This window comes from Capsicum annuum, chromosome 4 (genome assembly GCF_002878395.1).
Source record: "Capsicum annuum cultivar UCD-10X-F1 chromosome 4, UCD10Xv1.1, whole genome shotgun sequence".
Lineage (NCBI taxonomy): Eukaryota > Viridiplantae > Streptophyta > Magnoliopsida > Solanales > Solanaceae > Capsicum > Capsicum annuum.
The window spans coordinates 8,660,222-8,675,850 of NC_061114.1; the positions used below are offsets into that span (position 1 = coordinate 8,660,222).

A 15,629-nucleotide genomic window follows, 5' to 3' on the forward strand; every position below is an offset into this window, starting at 1 on the left:
ATAAGCTATGTTTGCTTTCTAATTGGTAAAATGAAGTAATATATAAATACAAAAAAATAAAAAAAATCAGAAGAAACAAGTAGTTATTGGGAAATGGAAGGGCAGTCTTTTCATTTTCCTATTAATAATGTATTCATGCATCTCATTATTATTTTGTTATTGTTATTTTTTAAAAAAAGTGTGTTCCATCGGTGCATTCAATCTCTCGTTATGTGCAGAATTCAAGTAAAAGTTAGATTACGAGAGTCTACTGTACGCAACTTCATCTTACTTCTCTAAGGAGTTGTTTACACGACTTAAACGTAACCCGTAAACTTTATTCAGTTACTCCAAGACTATCTCATATTATTCTTTTTGTCGTTGTTGTTGTTAAATGCTACTTTCTCCGTCTATTTTTTACTTATTTTGTATTGACTTGACATACCATTTAAAGAAGTCAGTACCTCTGAACTATAATCGAAGTTACTACGAGATACTCCAATAACTTCACAGGGGTCCTATTACCCCCGAACTCAATTTTAGCGTATTTTTGTTGCACTTTTATACTGACGTGACGTCTTTATTACATAAAATAAGGCCTACGTCAAAGGTGTTACGTCAGCTAAAAAGGTTTGACAAAAGGTGCCACATTTGCTAAAAAGATTGATAAAAATACGCTAAAATTTAATTCAAGGGTAACAGAACCCCCCATAAAATTAGACTATGTCGTAGCAAATTTGATAATAGTTCAGGAGTACTAGATATTTTACTCTTTAAAGAACGATAAACAATATAATAAATTTTTTTTTGGTTTCCCATCCGGTGTTCGGTGCCTGCATTGGAGTCCGACTAATTCGGATCACGCGTTGCAGGGTCCATTAACGTGGCAGCGCTTCCAGCAGAGTTTTCTCCATACCTAGGGTCGAATCCTCGACCTCTATTTAAGGATGGAGCAGCCCATCCACTGCACCACAACCCTGATAACAATATAATAATTTAATTATATCATCCTTTAAACATAAAAAATTTAATATTTTAGAAAATGACTAGTTAATTATAAGGATAAATTAGGAACTATACTGGAACAAGTAAATATAAAGTTACATATCAATTGGTTCGGTTTGATTTTGAAAATGTTATCGACTCTACTTATCAGTTATCAGTTTGTAGATATGTTAAGGTGTTAAAAAATTGTTGAGATATCGATGAATCATTTTATGTACGAAAATTAATAATTGCAATCACAAAATAATAGTAAAGAAAAAAAATTCTTAATCAAACTCGTGAGGTTGATTTTTTAAAATAAAAAAAATAGAAAAACGACCTCCCAATATATTTTTTTCAAAAAATAAAAAAATAATTTATTTTATATATTAAAAAAACCTCGGGAGGCTGATTTTTATTTATGTTCATATTATTTTTGTAAAAATCAATGCAGAGAACGGTTTGCATTAATTTTAAATTTCTAAAATAATAATTATTTTGAGATTTTTTTTTTGAAAACCAAAACGACAATTAAAATAGTTATTTTATTTTTACAATTTTAGAGAGAATATTAGGCACTGAAGAAAAAACAAATGAAAGGAATATCTTTTATTTTCTTTAAAAAGGAAAAGAATATAGGCCCACTAAACTAAAAAAGTAATGTACAATTGTCATAAAGAAACAGTAGACAAATCTTATCCAATAAAAGAAAGATTTGCTGACTAGGATTCGTGTCAAACTCAAGTCATTTTAAAAATAAAAAATAAAAAAAATCATTCGATATTCGTATTGATGGATAAGCGTGAGTTGCTTGGATGAATATTCATATTGATGGATAAGAGCGACTTATTTGTGAGTTCGAGTTATCAAGAGTGAGTTGCTCGGATCGATATTCGTATTGATGGACAAGAGTGAGTTGCACGGATAGATATTCGTATTGATGGACAAGTGTAAGTTCTCGAATGAGTATTCGTATTGATGGATAAGAGTGAGTTGCTCAGATGAATATTCTTATTGACGGACAAGAGTGAGTTGATAGGATGAATATTCGTATTGATGGACCAGAGTGAGTTGATCGGATGTATATTTGTATTGATGGATGGACAAGAGTGAGTTTATCGAATGGCTAGATGAATATAATATTCATATTGATGGACAAGAGTGAGTTGATCGAATGAATATTCGTATTGATGGACAAGAGTGAGTTGATCGGATGGATATTCGTATTGATGGACAAGCGTAAGTTGCTCGAATGAATATTTATATTGATGGATAAGAGTGAGCTGTTTGGATGAATATTCGTATTGATGGACAAGCGTGAGTTGCTCGGATTGATATACGTACAGATAGACAAGAATAAGTTGCTCGGATGGATATTCGTGTTGATGGATAAGAGTGAGTTGCTCGAATGCTAAGTGCCAACATTTTCAATTCTGAGTTTTTGAGTTCGAGTTATCGAAAGTGAGTTGCTCGGATGGATATTCGTATTAATGGACAAGATGAGTTGCTCGGATGAATGTTCGTATTGATAGACAAGAATGAGTTGTTCGGATGGATATACGTACATTCGTATTGATGGACAAGAATAAATTGCTCAGATGGATATTCGTGTTGATGAGTAAGAGTGAGTTGCCTGAATGCTAAGTGCCGGCATTTTCAATTCTAAGTTTGTGAGTTCGAGTTATCAAGAGTAGGTTTCTCGGATGGATATTCGTATTGATGGACAAGTGCGAGTTACTCGGATGATAAATATCAATATTTTCAACTTTAAGTTTGTGAATTTGAATTATCAAGAGAACAAAAATGATAGAAACTATTAGGAAAGAGTAAACAAAAAAAAAGATAAATACATTGATTTCGATTAAATTCCGATTGCATATTATAAGGTCTTTTGAAAGTAGTGCTCTGATTAAATTTAAATTTAATAAAGTTTATGTCAAAGTCATTCTGATTTCTGATTCGATATTCGATATACATATTAGTATTCAACTAATAAATTATTTTTCTATTTTTAAGAATACAAATTTGAATAAGAAGATACCAACCATTTGTCAAAATCATTTTTTTCAAATGTGGGTGTGGCTATGGATAAGATTAAGCTTATTATTAATTAATAATAAACAATTCCACGTATTTGCCACATATATTCACTTTTTCTTCACTTAATCATTTATATTACTAAATAATATATAAAATAATTTTAACTATAAATATAAAATATGTTAATCGAAAAGGAGAATTTCTATAATCATGATATTCAATAGCAATAATATATTGATATAATTTCATAAATAAAATCTTTAAATGTGTATACAACATTATTCTGATAAAAGACGTTTTTCGATTACCCTCTCACCCTTAAATTTATGTTCTCGTGATGACAAAAATTGTCATGTCATTAAGAAGTCAGTTACAGTAATATAAGATAAAACTGCGCATAATGAATTCTTGTAGTCAAATTTTTTCCTAAATTCTGCACATAGCGAAAGATTTAATGCCACGATTTTTTTTATCTTTTTAAGTTTTCCTAAATTCAATAGTTTGTCAATAAAATCATCTCTCTTATCATCCTTCCATAATTAAAAATAAAAAATAAAAAATCAATGGTCCATATGACATTTTAAAAAAATAAAATAAAAATTAAAATTTACCTTCAATTTCAAGATTCTTTAATGGATAACTCTGACATGTTTGTCTCTTCTTATCTAATCCAATCTTCTTTTCTTTTTCCCCTATAAATACTCAAACAAATCACAAATTATTTCATTGTCTATTCTACCTAATTCAACATAATTCTCAATTCTTAATTTGTTATTTCTATTTTCAAAAATTTAGAGAAAAAAAAATGTTGGCAATATTCAAGAATGGTGTGGTTGATCCACCAAAGGAATTGCAAAGTCCAGCATCATTGCAAGCATCAATTAAAGCAGCAACACCTCAAGAAACTTTGAAGAATTTCTTGTCTACAAATTCAAATAATGGGTTTTCTATTGGATTTGTGGACAAGGCTATTCTGGCTTATTCTAATCGTCCAACTTCATACAACACTATGCAGAGGTATTGATCTTTTTCTTCGTTTTTTTTTTTTTGTTTTTTGCCTCTTATTAAAATTTGAATTTGATTGGAGATGTTAAAAGAGGCTTGTCTTTTGTTCATACGATTGTGACATTTTATGATGTAAGTATGGATCTTTTTCATTTTTGACCTCTTATTAAAATTTGAATTGAATTTGATTAGAGGTGTTAAAAGAGTCTTTCATAACACTATGCAGAAACACTATGCAGAGGTATTGATCTTTTTCTTCGTTTTTTTTTTTTTCTCTTATTAAATTTGAATTTGATTGGGATTTAAAAGAGGCTTGTCTTTTGTTCCTACGACATTGTGACATTTTATGATAAAATTTGAATTGAATTTAATTATTGACCTCTTATTAAAATTTGAATTGAATTTAATTAGAGGTCTTAAAAAGAGTCTTGTCTTTTTCTTCAAACTCTATTGGTAGATTTTGATTTTTTTCCGTTTTTGACGTCTTATTATAATTTGAATTTGATTAGAATTTTATTAAAATTTGAATTTGATTAGAGGTGTTAAAAGGAGGCTTGTCTTTTCTTCAAGTGATATTTTTTCGTTTTTGACCTCTTATTATTAAAATTTGAATGAATTGGAGTGTTAAAAGGAGGCCTGTTGGATATTGATCTTTTTCGTTTTTGATCTTTTATTAAAATTTGAATTGTTAAAAGATGCTTTATCTTTTATTCAGTCTACTTGAGGTTTTATGGTGTATGTTGTTGTTATTAGAGGTGTCAATAGGACAGGGCAGGACAGGATAAAATATAAATGGATTGGAGATGGTAATAGGGCGAGGCGGGACATATGAGATTTTATTGTATATGTTGTTGTTGTGGTTAGAAGTGTCAATGGGGCGGCATAGGACAACAACAACATACCCAGTATATTTCCACAAAGTGAGGTTTGGGGAAGTGAGGTTTGGGAGGATAAAGTGTACGCAAGAACTCATTTCCTATGCAAAGGTGATCAGAACACACATTTTGACTAAGTTGCTCGGACTCTCCAAAAAAAAAGTAGTTGTAGGGATTCTCCAAATATACACTACTTTTTAAGGATCCGACTCGTGACAAGAGTCCGAGCAACATAGCATTTTGATGCACCATAGCTACGATTGTTATCCCAAATTTAAGTCATTTGTTCTTGAACTTGCCGTTTTTACTTACTACATTTTATTTATTTTTTGCCTATGAATTTTTTGTATGATACATTTGCTTTTTTTGTAGGTTGTTCTGTGGTGTGAATGACATATATTGCATTTTCTTGGGAAATTTGAACAATCTATGTGAACTGAACAAGCATTATGGGCTTTCAAAATGTTTTAATGAGGCCATGCTTGTAAGCGAGGCCTATCGAACCCTCCGTGATAGAGGCCCATACCCGGCCCATCAAGTCCTCAAGGATCTCGAAGGTAGCTTTGGATTTGTCATCTATGATCACAAGGCTCATACAGTCTTTGTTGCCCTAGTAAGTATATTTAATAATGTTTCAATATAAGTTATATATATCGTCACCGTAAAGAATGGGAGTCTTGGAGTAACTGGTATAGTTGTCTCCATAACCAGGAGGTAACTGGTTCAAGCCTTGGAAACAACCTCTGGTAGAAATGCAAGTAAGACTGCATACAATACAATAAACCCGGCCCTTCCTTGGACCCTGTACTATAGTGGGAGCTTTAGTGCATCGGACTACCCTTTTTTATATCTTAACCGATAAAGAATGTTTACTTCATTAGGTGATTTTTAATACCTTTTGTTGTCTAATGTTGTTTGAGACTCTTCAAAATCGTGTTGGTATCTTTTAAAACTATGCATTTTTAGTGGATCCGATATGAATGTGGCACATTTTTGAAGACTCCGAGCAAAATAGCTTGTTTCTAAGATTACAAATATGTTTAATATTAATAGTTTAAGTTATATATACAGTCAACGTCGACCCCACTATGTGGGAATACATTGGGTATGTTGTTGTTGTTGTTGTTATACTATCAACGTCAGGTAAAGCTGAATGTTTACTTCATTAGGTCTTCTTTACCTATTGTTGTCTAATGTTGTTCGAGAATCTTCAAAATCGTGTTGGCATCTTTTAAAAGTATGCATTCTTAGTGGATTTGATATGGATGTGGCACGTTTTTGAAGACTCCGAGCAAAATAGCTCGTTTCTAAGATTACAAATTTCACATTGTTAAAGAGTTGGGGTAACCGGATAGTATTAAAAGCTTCTTATACTGATAGTGTAATGTAACTTTAAGTTCATAATGTTAACACAAAGTGTATTTTAATGTTAATAAGTTTAAGTTATATATACTGTCAACGTCGCGGTAAAGCTGAATGTTTGCTTCATTAGGTCATCTTTACCTATTGTTGTCTAATGCTGTTCGAGGCTCTTCAAAATCGTGTTGGCATCCTTTAAAACTATGCATTTTTAGTTGATCCGATATGGATGTGGCACGTTTTTGATGACTCCGAGCAATATAGCTCGTTTTTAAGATTACAAATTTCACATTTTTAAAGAGTTGGAGTAACCGGATAGTATAAAAACTGTATTTTTTACTAGGTCATTATATATATGTATATATTTTGATTAATATCATGAATGGTGTTTGTTGTATGAATAGGGTGGTGATGAAAAAGTGAAGCTTTATTGGGGCATAGCGTTTGATGGATCTGTGATGATATCTGATAATGTTGATCATATTAAAGCAAGTTGTATCAAATCATTTGCTCCTTTCCCAGCTGGTATGTATCTGAAACTTTAAAACTATTTGCCTATTTCATTTTCGGATTCCGTATATAGTGGGAGCTTAGTTTAGTTTGCCACGTGCATGATGAATATAACAATTATAAATTGCATCGACTTTGGTCATGTGTGGATGATGCAACACACATGTATAGAATTGGAAACAAGTTAACAATACGATATATATATATATATATAGACAATTAGAAAATACTCGAAACTCAATAGTCATCAGGTCCTGACGCGAATTCAAGATTTGAAATGTGTAGGTTTCAATAATGATTTCAAGTTTATGTAGAATTGGAAACAAGTTAACAATACTATAGTGTATAGACGATTAGGGATTACGAGATAGTCATTAGGTTCTGGGGCAAATTCAAGATTTGAAAATTTGTAGGTTTCAGTAATGACTTCATGTTTATGTAGAATTGGAAATAGGTTAGCAACAAAACATATATATTCAGTAGATTTCTTAATGCATATATGATATGACGGTCTAAGCTAAAACTACTGAATTTTTGCGACCACATAAGTTATTTGTAGATTCGCCTCTAGTCTCGGGTATGATTGATGTGTATTTTACTGTCTGAGCTAAAACTACTGAATTTCTGCAACCTCATAATTAAGTCACTTGTATATTCACCTCTAGTCTCGGGGTATGATTGATGTGTTTTTTTACTGTCTGAGCTAAAACTACTGAATTTCTGCAACCTCATAAGTCATTTGTAGATTCCCATCTAATCTCGGTTATGATTGCTGTGTTTTTGACGGTTTGAGCTAAAACAACTGAATTTATGTCAACTCGTAAGTTATATGAAGATTCATCTCTGGTCTCTGGTCGTGAGTATGATTGATGTGTTTCTGATGGTCTGAGCTAAAACAACTGCATTTATGTCAACTCGTAAGTTGTATGAAGATTCATCTCTGGTCTCTGGTCTCGAGCATGATTTCTCCTCTTGTCTCGGGTATGATGGATGTGCTTTTGATGGTCTAAGCTAAAACTACTGCATTTATATTTACTCGCACGTTATATGAAAATTCGCCTTTATCTTGCGTATGATTGTTGTGTTTTCGACTGTCTTAACTCTGAGCTAAAACTATTGAATTTCTGCGACCTCGTAAGTTATATGAAGATTCATCTCTGGTCTCTGATCTCGAGTACAATCGATGTGTTTGTTGTAGGTTGCATGTACCATAGTGAAACAGGATTAAAGAGTTTTGAACATCCAAGTTACAAGATGAAAGCAATGCCAAGAGTTGATAGTGAAGGTTCAATGTGTGGAGCTTATTTCAAAGTTGATGTTTACTCTAAAGTTAATAGTATGCCAAGAGTTGGTAGTGCAGCAAATTGGGCTACCTGGGGCCAGTAGTCCTGGTTGCTCAAGATCTTTGGTCTTTTATTTAAATTTGACTTTAAAAAAAAAAAGGGATTGTTTAATAGTAATATTGCTTATGTTTTTGTCTCCATATTGTAATTTTAATATTTTCCAAAAGGGCCTTAGCTTTGTAAATTGATATGAGGTACCTAGATGGGATTTTTTTTGTTTTTTTGTTTTTTTGTTTTTGTTTTTGTTTTATATTTAGTTATGTTTTTTAAAAGTAAAAGGTTAAGTGCAATTACTTTTCCTCTATGAGTAGTGGGTGTCTAACTGTCTTATATATACTCCTTTGTTGTATCATTAAATTTCAATATTAATAAATATTAGGCTTGATTTAAAAAATATATGAACAATTTAATTTAATTTTGAGCTTATAGAAATCAAAACTTTTGGAAGAAAAAGAAAAGGGTATTATGGAAAGAGTATTTTTCCTTTTTGATTTTGATTACATTTGAATTCATGCACTGTAAGGTCATAAGGTCATATTTGAATTCACGCACTGTAAGGTCATTTTGGAATGACATGATCGGTAGAAGTTTATTCATTTCTTCGGTTTTTTTGGAGATGGCGCTACCGGTAGAAGTTTTTTCAATGGCATGATCGGTAGAAGTTTTTCCATTTCCTCGGCTTTTTGGGAGATGGCGCTACCGGTAGAAGTTTTTTCATTTCCTTGAACTCGAAATTCTCCGAGTCATGCACTGCAAGGTCATTTTGGGAGTAGAAGTTTTTTCATTTTCTTGAACTCGAAATTCTCTGAATTCACGCACTGCAAGGTCATTTTGGGATGGCATAATCGGTAGAAGTTTTTCTATTTCCTCGATTTTTTTGGAGATGGCGCTATCGGTAGAAGTTTTTTCATCTCCTTGAACTCAAAATTCTCTGAATTCACGCACTGCATGACCTATTGGGGATGGCGCTACCGATAGAAGTTTTTCCATTCTTTCTGTTTTTTTGGGGATGGTGCTACCGGTAGAAGTTTTTCTATTCCCTCGAATTCAAAATTTGAGGATGAATCCTAATATGAGCACTGGTTCCTTCACAGACGTCTGTCGCTCATCCAACTGAACTGAGTCCCATCTACGTTCACGAGACGCATCGGGAATGTACCATCGCAACATAGAAACATGTAAAATCGGATGAACAACAATAAAATCTGAGGGTAATAGTGTAAAAAAAAACAATTTGCTCTTCCTGGGAAGTGAAACTTATAATATTAAAAATGAGAGATTATCCAATGGTAAACAATATCTTATAATATAAAAACTTTGAATTTTGTTCAGACAATTTTTTTAATTGAATTTAATTAATTTGAGTCACAAATGGTAATGTTGGACCCGTAATTAGAAAATTAGAAAATATGTGGGGTACTTAAAACCACCAAATGACCACCTAATTATGGTGATTATGTCCCCATCAATAATAGTATGACTTTTATAATGTGATTATCATAAATAGGAACATTCCGCGTTGTTATTAAATATGTTCTGTCGCAATCTAAAAAAATTATGTAAGACATTTAAAAAATTAATTTAATCATTTCATATTTATTAAATATTAGTATCAAATATATGTATTAATAAGATTATAGAATGGTTGAAATTCCTCCGCTATTAATTAGAATTATCAGATTTCAGTCTAATTAAAATTATTGTGTCTCAAAAATGGATCTTTAATGCTAATTCAAATATAATCGGAATTTAGTAGATCAATACTACTATAAAAATAAATAGGTGAAAACGAAAAAAAAAGGATGAGGTATCATACCATCGATACATAGTTTTTAATTTAAGATTTTAATTTTTGTGTGTTTCAACAGTAATATATTCTTTCATAGAGCTAAGGTCTGGGGTGGGAGGTGTTGCAATGTCAAAGATTACGTGGTAAAATAAAAAAAAGAGGGGATCAGTAATATGAATTCAGATTTAATCAGACTTGATTCAAATGTTGATACAGAAAATCATATGAAAAAAGAAAGGGGGGGGGGGGGGGTTGATGGGATTGCGAATTCAAGTTTAGTAGCTTAGGGCACTAAAACTTTCACTACGCACGAGATTCAGTGAAATGGTGAATCACAAAGATCTATTATACGACACTTACTTTACATTTCTGTCAAATGCTGTTTTCACGACTTGAATTCATGACTGAAATTGGGTGAAACATTTTATTTATTATTTAAAAAAGAGCCAAAAATACCTCTAAACTATTTGAAATATAGCAAAAATATTATATTTTAGTTTTTTGGCTCAAAAATACTCTTCCGTTAAAATTTTGGCTCGAAAATACCCCTCTCTAACGGAATGACACCAAGCACTTCACGTGGACAAAAAAACACCGCTTGAACAGTCCACATCAGCATTCGAAATTTCCCACATAGATGCTGACGTGGATTCATTAGTTTTTTGGCTAAAAAATACCCTTTCGTCAAATTTTTGGCTCGAAAATACCCCTATCTCTAACGGAATGACACCAAGCATGTCACATGGACAAAAAAACACAACCTGAACAGTTCACGTCAGTGTCAGGAATTTCCCACGTGGACGCTGACTTGGTCTCTCCAAGTGATTTTTTTGTCCACCTGACATGCTTGGTGTCATTCCGTTACAGATAGAGGTATATCTTTGAGCTAAAAAATTATATTTTTGACTCAAAAAATCAATGAAGAATATTTTGCTCTATTTCGAACAGTTCAGAGATAGTTTTAATTTTGCTTTCATTTTTTTTAATTTTTGACTCGAAAATATCCCTATCTCTAACGGAATGACACCAAGCATGCCATATGGACAAAAAATACCACTCGAACAGTCCATATGAGCGTCAGTAACTTCCCACGTAGATGCTGACATGGACTATTCAAGCGGTGCTTTTTATCCAGCTGACATGCTAGGTGTCATTCCGTTAGAGATAGAGGTATATCTTTGACCTAAAAATTTATATTTTTAACTCAAAAAACTAACGAAGAATATTTTTGCTTCATTTCGAACCGTTCAGAGGTAATTTTAATTTAATTTAATTTTTTTTAATATAGCGTGGGCGTGGGGGTGGGGGCTGGCGTAAGTAGTTGTGAAAGTGAGAAATTAAGGAAGGTTAGTTAAAGAAACACAACATATGATAGAGTGTCAGCAAAAGCATCATCTATCCATCACTATCAAAAACACCTCTCTCTCTCTCTCTCTCTACACACATGACAACAAATGGAGAAAAAAATCATAGACAAACACTTTTTTCCACCTTCTTCTTCTTCTTCCTATACTCAAAAAATTCTTCATTTTCATAGCTCCAAAGTCCAAAAATTTTAAGGTATGTAACAATTTCTTTCTCTCTATATATATGAATTATTATTTAGGATCTTGATTTAGCTTATTACAATTTGATGTCTTGATTTTGGTGTGTGTGTGTGTTTTATGCTGCTAAAAATTGTTGTGCCATGTTAATGATAAAAGTTACATCTTTTAAGTATCTTAATTTTTCGAGTTTCATATCTGAACTATTAAGTATGATACATCTTAACTATCGGTTGTTCCTTTTTGCTACATGAAATGTCAACATCACCATCGTTTAGGTAGGAAAAGATAACAGTTGATAGTTGAGGTGCGTTTTGATAAATAGCTGGTGATAGTTCAGGTAGGAAACTCGAAAGACCGGGATACTTTGGATGTGTTTTTTACCCTTGTGATCAATTAAGTTTCGATAAATAGTTGGTGATAGTTGAGGTAGGAAACTTGTGATCAATTAAGTTTCGATAAATAGTTGGTGATAGTTGAGGTAGGAAACTCGAAAGACCGGGATACTTTGGATGTGTTTTTGACCCTTGTGATCAATTAAGTTTTGATGAATAGTTGGTGATAGTTGAGGTAGGAAACTTGAAAAATCGGGATAGTTTGGATGTGTTTCTTACCCTTGTGGTTAATTAAGTTTTGATAAATAGTTGGTGATAGTTGAGGTAGGAATTTCGAAAAATCGGGATACTTTGGATGTGTTTATGACCCAAGTGATCAATTAAGTTTTGATGAATAGTTGGTGATAGTTGAGGTAGGAAACTCGAAAGACGAGGGTACTTTGGATGTGTTTTTACTAAGTTGCTCGGACTCTCCAAAAATGTTGCTAAATGTTGCTGCACCCGTGTCCGATCCTCTGAAAATGTACTACTTTTGAAGGATCCAACCCGCACCCCATCAAATTTTTGAAGAATCCGAGCAACTTAGTGTTTTTGACCCTTGCGATCAATTAAGTTTAAAGTAATTAGACTTAATGGTCAAAAGCACAACAAAATATAACTAGTTGAGGTGTGTTTTGATAAATAGTTGGTGATAGTTGAGGTAGGAAACTCGAAAATCGGGATACTTTCGATGTATTTTGGCCTTTATGATCAATTAAGTTTAAAGTAATTAGACTTAATGGTCAAAAGCACAGTGAAACTATCACTCGTTGAGGTGTGTTTTGATTAATAGTTGGCGATCGTTGAGATAGGAAAATCAAAAAAAGGGGATAGTTTCGATGCGTTTTTGACCGAAAAAAGGGGATAGTTTTGATGTGTTTTTGACCTTTTTGATCAGTTAAGTTTAAAGTAATTAGACTTAACGGTCAAAAGCACAGTGAAAATATCACTCGTTGAGGTGTGTTTTGATAAATAATTGGTGATAGTTGTGGTAGTAAACTCAAAAAAGCGGATAGTTTCGATGTGTTTTTGACCGTTTTGATCAATTAAGTTTAAAGTAATTAGACTTAACGGTCAAAAGACAGAAAAACTATAACTAGTTGAAGTGCGTTTTGATAAATAGTTGGTGATAGTTGAGGTGGGAGACCTGAAAAAACGGGAGACTTTGGATGTGTTTTTGACCGTTTGATCAATTAAGTTTAAAGCAATTAGACTTAATGGTCAAAAGTACAGCAAAACTATCACTCGTTGAGATGTGTTTTGATAAATAGTCGGTGACAGTTGAGGCAGGAGACTCGAAAAAACGAGATAGTTTCGATGTGTTTTGGCCTTTATGATCAATTAAGTTTGAAGTAATTAGACTTAATGGTCAAAGCACAACAAAAGTATAACTAGTCGAGGTGTGTTTTGATAAATAATTGGTGATAGTTGAGGTAGGAAACTCGAAAAGAAGGGATAGTTTCGATGTGTTTTTGACCCTTATGATCAATTAAGTTTGAAGTAATTAGACTTAATGGTCAAAACACAGCAAAGCTATCACGAGTTGAAGTGTGTTTTGATAAATAGTTGGTGGTAGTTGAGGTAGGAAACTCGAAAAACTGGGATAGTTTGGTTGTGTTTTTGATCCTGGTGATCGATTATGTTTGAAGTAACTAGACTTAACGGTCAAAAGCACAACAAAACTATCACTAGTTGAGACGCGTTTTGATAAATAGTTGGTGAAAGTTGAGGTAGGAAACTCGAAAATCGGGATAGTTTGGATGTGTTTTTGATCCTTATGGTCAATTAAGTTTATAGTAATTAGACTTAATGGTCAAACACACAACAAAACTATAACTAGTTGAAGTGCGTTTTGATAAATAGTTAGTGATAGTTGAGGTGGGAAACTCGAAAAAACGGGAGACTTTGGATGTGTTTTTGACCGTTTGATCAATTAAGTTTAAAGCAATTAGACTTAATGGTCAAAAGTACAGCAAAACTATCACGTTTTCACAAGTTATCCCAATTGTTTCCTTCATACCAGCAGAGACAAACATTAGGTGATTTCTTCCCATCTGTTCTAACTTTGCTGGATAGAGTTACCTGGTACCTGTTGCTGGTCGAAGGTGGGAGGTGGTAGGTATCCTGTGGAATTAGTCGAGGTGCGTGCAAGCTGGCCCAGACACCACGATTATCAAAAAAAATAAAAATTGTTTCCTTCATACCAACAGAGTCGAACATTAGGTGATTTCTTCCCATATGTTCTAGCCTTGCTGGACAGAGTTACATGATACCTGATACCTGTTGCTGGTCGGAGGTGGGAGGTTGCAGGTATCTCGTGGAATTAGTCGAGGTGCTTGCAAGCTGGCCCAGACATCACGGTTATCAAAAAAAAAATTGTTTCCTTCATACTTGATCAAAAGAAACCTAATACATTTAACTGCGGAGTGCATAAATTTCAATAGTTTACATGAGTAGCATACCATATATTTGGTAATGAAAATGTGTTTTCTTTTAATATCGAGTTTGTAATCAATCCCAAATTAGTTGGTGTTAGTTATATGGTTCCTCGATATCCATTCTGCTCCATTTCGATATTTTTACTACAGTGACTGTTTTCACTTGTCGCAGAAAAATTGTGGATTGCTAACATATAATTCTCATTTCAAGAGGCATTATGGTCAAGTAAGGAATCTACTATAGTAGATTGAAATGAATTGCAGCTGCTTTGGTGCGTCAACTAAGCAGCAGAAAAGAGGTAGTACTGATCTTGCTCATCAAGATACACAAGATACTGCAGGTTGGTGCATACTTGATTCATCGATATTAGCGGTAGTTATTTCTGGGTTGAATAATTTGTGTAGTTGTTTGATGAATTTTTCATATATCGCCTTCAGCGTTAACCGTTATATTTCTCTATAGCTGGTTGATCTGTATGTGGCATTTCGTTTTATCATGATTGTTGCGGCATTCTGTAAATCACTCCGGTTCATTTTTGTCTTACATCCATTGTTAGTGGATACGAGCTCTTTAACGCCTCAAGCTCACGAATCGTTGCTTATTTTAAACTTAATTGACCTGCTTTCTGTAATTTATGGACCATCTTGAATACGCGCTGAACATTATCTCGTTTATAGCAGTATTTGGGAAGTTGGTCACCCTTTATTTCCTTTTCCAGTTGAAGAAACTCGTGATGTTTTTGGTCTCTTTATATGGTCATGGAAAATCGTCACCTCATAAGCTAACTTTTGGGGTTGAGTTAGGCCCAAGGTCCATTGCTTATCATGGTATTAGAGACGAATCCATTTTACTTCTTGGTTTAACCTGGTGTTGGACCCCGATATAACGTTGCTTTTAACAGTTGGTCCTCACGAGTTGCTTTTAACGTTGCTTTTAACAGTTGGTTTAACCTGGTGTTGAAGAAACCTATTTAACAGTTGTTTGTGAATTATCAGTAATAAAAACTTCTCTATATTATTATTTGCCCCTCGGGATTGTACTTAGTGATAAGAGCGTCATTTGTGATGTGTGGGTTAGATGCACATCGTTTGAATCCGGCTGCAAACCGAAACCTGGTATTTTGGAAAGGTAGAGGGGGCCATCCGACATCCATTATCCATCGAGTTTCAAAATGTATGCTAGCTGGCCCTCGTAGAATTCTAGTTTATATTAATACGAAGTTTTCTATGTCTAGAAAATATGCTACAACCACGTCAAAATGGATATTGCTTTTTGCTATTTATAGTTATGCTTCGCAAAGCTCACATAGGTACAGTTCAAAAGAAAAACATGATTTCATGAGTTGCTCGAACTCTCCAAAAATGTTACCGCACCCGTGTCGAATCCTC

The 15,629-nt window shown here is 33.2% G+C and overlaps 2 protein-coding genes across 2 annotated transcripts in view; both read left to right on the forward strand.

The window, feature by feature from the left end:
• Nucleotides 1-3,642: 3,642 nt before the first annotated feature.
• On the forward strand, nucleotides 3,643-8,182 carry LOC107868336 (stem-specific protein TSJT1). The gene is made up of 4 exons (XM_016715007.2): nucleotides 3,643-4,020; nucleotides 5,256-5,496; nucleotides 6,647-6,767; nucleotides 7,951-8,182. The coding sequence occupies exons 1-4, from the start codon at nucleotides 3,809-3,811 to the stop codon at nucleotides 8,136-8,138; spliced, it is 762 nt and encodes a 253-aa protein (XP_016570493.2). The 5' UTR covers nucleotides 3,643-3,808; the 3' UTR covers nucleotides 8,139-8,182.
• Nucleotides 8,183-11,251: 3,069 nt separating this feature from the next.
• The window catches only part of LOC107868335 (putative serine/threonine-protein kinase), a gene marked incomplete in the record, with an annotated part of 9,468 nt that continues 5,090 nt past the window's right edge, over nucleotides 11,252-15,629 (forward strand). Inside the window, 2 exon segments of the mRNA XM_047410647.1 lie at nucleotides 11,252-11,444; nucleotides 14,413-14,581. Coding sequence (XP_047266603.1) covers nucleotides 14,494-14,581 — 88 coding nt within the window.